The sequence below is a fragment of the Limulus polyphemus genome, unplaced genomic scaffold (assembly GCF_000517525.1).
Source record: "Limulus polyphemus unplaced genomic scaffold, Limulus_polyphemus-2.1.2 Scaffold1029, whole genome shotgun sequence".
Classification (NCBI taxonomy): Eukaryota; Metazoa; Arthropoda; class Merostomata; order Xiphosura; family Limulidae; genus Limulus; species Limulus polyphemus.
In genome coordinates this window covers 349546-351862 of record NW_013666639.1, presented here as the reverse complement: position 1 = coordinate 351862, position 2317 = coordinate 349546, and the positions used below count along the sequence as shown (strand labels likewise).

Here is a 2317-nt window from a genome sequence, read left to right as displayed (position 1 = left end):
AATAATACTGTTAGTTACCTATAAAATATCTAACATTTAAACATATAACAACCATAGGTATATATTTTATTCTACTTTCCTTATTTACAACTTTGCAAGTAATCTATCATGTTATTAAAAGCATTAATAACACTTGCTTCGTAAGATACAGTGTTAACTGTATTTACATTATTTCTAGATTTGTGTACGACCACTTGCGGATGGAATCGTACTTGTTTCTTTTGCCTAGTATGAGTCACTTCTGGTTGGATTGATATAGGACTTCATGATCTAAGATTATAATCATGGGTCACTACATCAGCTTGTGTCGTCAATGAGGTACTAGGGATATTATCCTCAGTTACTTGTTTACTATCCTCATTGTTAGTAGTAACAACTGGTGTATCTTCTGTTGTTATTAACTTATCACCAAGTATTACGTTATCTTCTCTTTCTACCCTCGGTATTTCTGGTTCTGGTTCTATTATTTCTTCTTAATCATAAAAAGATGAATCAAACTCATTCAAGTTATCATCTTCTTCCAGAATACCCTTATCTTGTTCTGTCTGCTTAGTTTCTTGTTCTACACATTCATATTGATAAGGCTTATAATCTTTTACCTTCTTTAACCTGTTCACATGTACTAATTGTTTGTTCTTTCTATAGATTTCTTGAATTTCATAATTAACTGAACTAGTTTGTTTCAAGACTCTAAAAGGACCTTTCCATAACTTTGCTAACTTTTTAGTATTTTTTTTTTAACTATTGGGGTATACAACAACACTTTATCTCCTAACTTTATATCACTGATCTGTGCCTTTTTATTTACCTGCTTTTCTCTACTTTCGGCAGCTTTAGTTAAATGTTTGTTAGCTAACTCAAATGCTATTTGCATCCTCTGTAGTAACTCTGCCTTAGTCATAAGCTATTGCATGACTATTTTTCTTAGGAGCCAATGTCTCTTGCATAGGTAATATAACATCCTCACCATGCAATAAAAAGAAAGGACTTTCCTGAGTTGACTCGTTGTCAGCACTTCTGTAGGCTAACAATAACAAGGGGATCTGCTCATCCCAAGTTTTCTAATCCTTCTCACAATATTGAGAGATCATATCTAACAAGGTTCTATTAAATCTTTCTACTAAACCATTAGCAGCTGGGTGATAAGCTGTGGTTTCGATTTTATTTACACCTAGTAATTCACAAACTTCCTTCATTAACTTAGAAATTAAGTTACTACCTCTATCTGTTAATAGATATTGGGGTATACCATATCTAGCTACTATGTGATTTACAAAAGCTTTAGATATCGTTTCTGCTTTCTGATCAGGTAAGCATACAGCCTCCGGAAACCTAGTCAAGTAGTCTGTGGCTACTAACATGTATTTGTTTCCTGCGTAGAACATAGGCAAGGGGCCTAATATGTACATAGCAATTAGCTGAAAAGGTGTCGTTAAACTTGGCATTCTCTGCAAAGGAGCATTTTTTGAATGGAGATTGGTTTTCACTTCTGGCATTCTAGGCATGACTCACAGTACTCCTTAATGTCTTTCCACATATTTAACCAAAAGAATATCCTGCTTATTCTACTATACGTTTTAGCAAAAGCTAAGTGTGCCACAAAAGGTGTGTCATGGTATGTTTTCATGACTTTTGTTCTCAGTTTAACTAGTATGACTATTTGTAAAGACCTATTGTCCTTAACTTTTCTACATAAAACATCAGAATCTAACATGTATTCTGTTTCATCTCCTTGTATTACTTTATTGCATAAGTCATTTATTTCTGGATATTTCTTTTGCTCACTAATTATATGGTCTAAGTCCCAAATTACTTCTAATTCATTTTCATGTTCGGATTGTACTTCTTTTATCTGATTGATTGTTTGTTTTTCTACAGTTCCGTTATTTTCTACTCTGATTCTACTTAAAGCATCTACATTAGAATGTTTTTTACCTGGTTTATGTATTATTTCAAAGCCATAATTCTGTAGTAATAAGGACCATCTAGCTAATCTAGAGGAAGGGTCTTTTAGTGTCATTAACCATTTTAATGGTGCATGATCTGTAATAATGGTAAACTTTCTGCCATATAAATAGCAATGAAAGGTTTTAATTCCATGTACTACAGCCAAGCACTCTTGTTCTGTAACTGAGTAATTTACTTCAGCTTTTCCTAACTGTCTACTCTGATAAGCTATAGGGTGTTCTTTACCGTTTTCGTCTAACTGTGATAATACTGCACCTATAGCGAAACCTGAAGCATCTGTGCTTAAAATAAATTATTTACTAAAATCTGGGTAGCTTAGAATTGGTGCTTTTAATAAAGCTTCTCTCAA

At 33.1% G+C, this 2317-nt stretch overlaps 1 protein-coding gene across 1 annotated transcript in view; it reads right to left on the bottom strand.

Annotated features, from left to right (window-relative positions):
• Positions 1–473: 473 nt before the first annotated feature.
• Positions 474–2317, bottom strand: part of LOC106461777 (phosphatidylserine synthase 2-like) — a 43195-nt gene continuing 41351 nt past the window's right edge. The window contains exon 12 of the mRNA XM_013921631.2: positions 474–609. Within this exon, the coding sequence (XP_013777085.1) occupies positions 474–609 (136 nt within the window). The remainder of the gene's footprint in view (positions 610–2317) is intronic.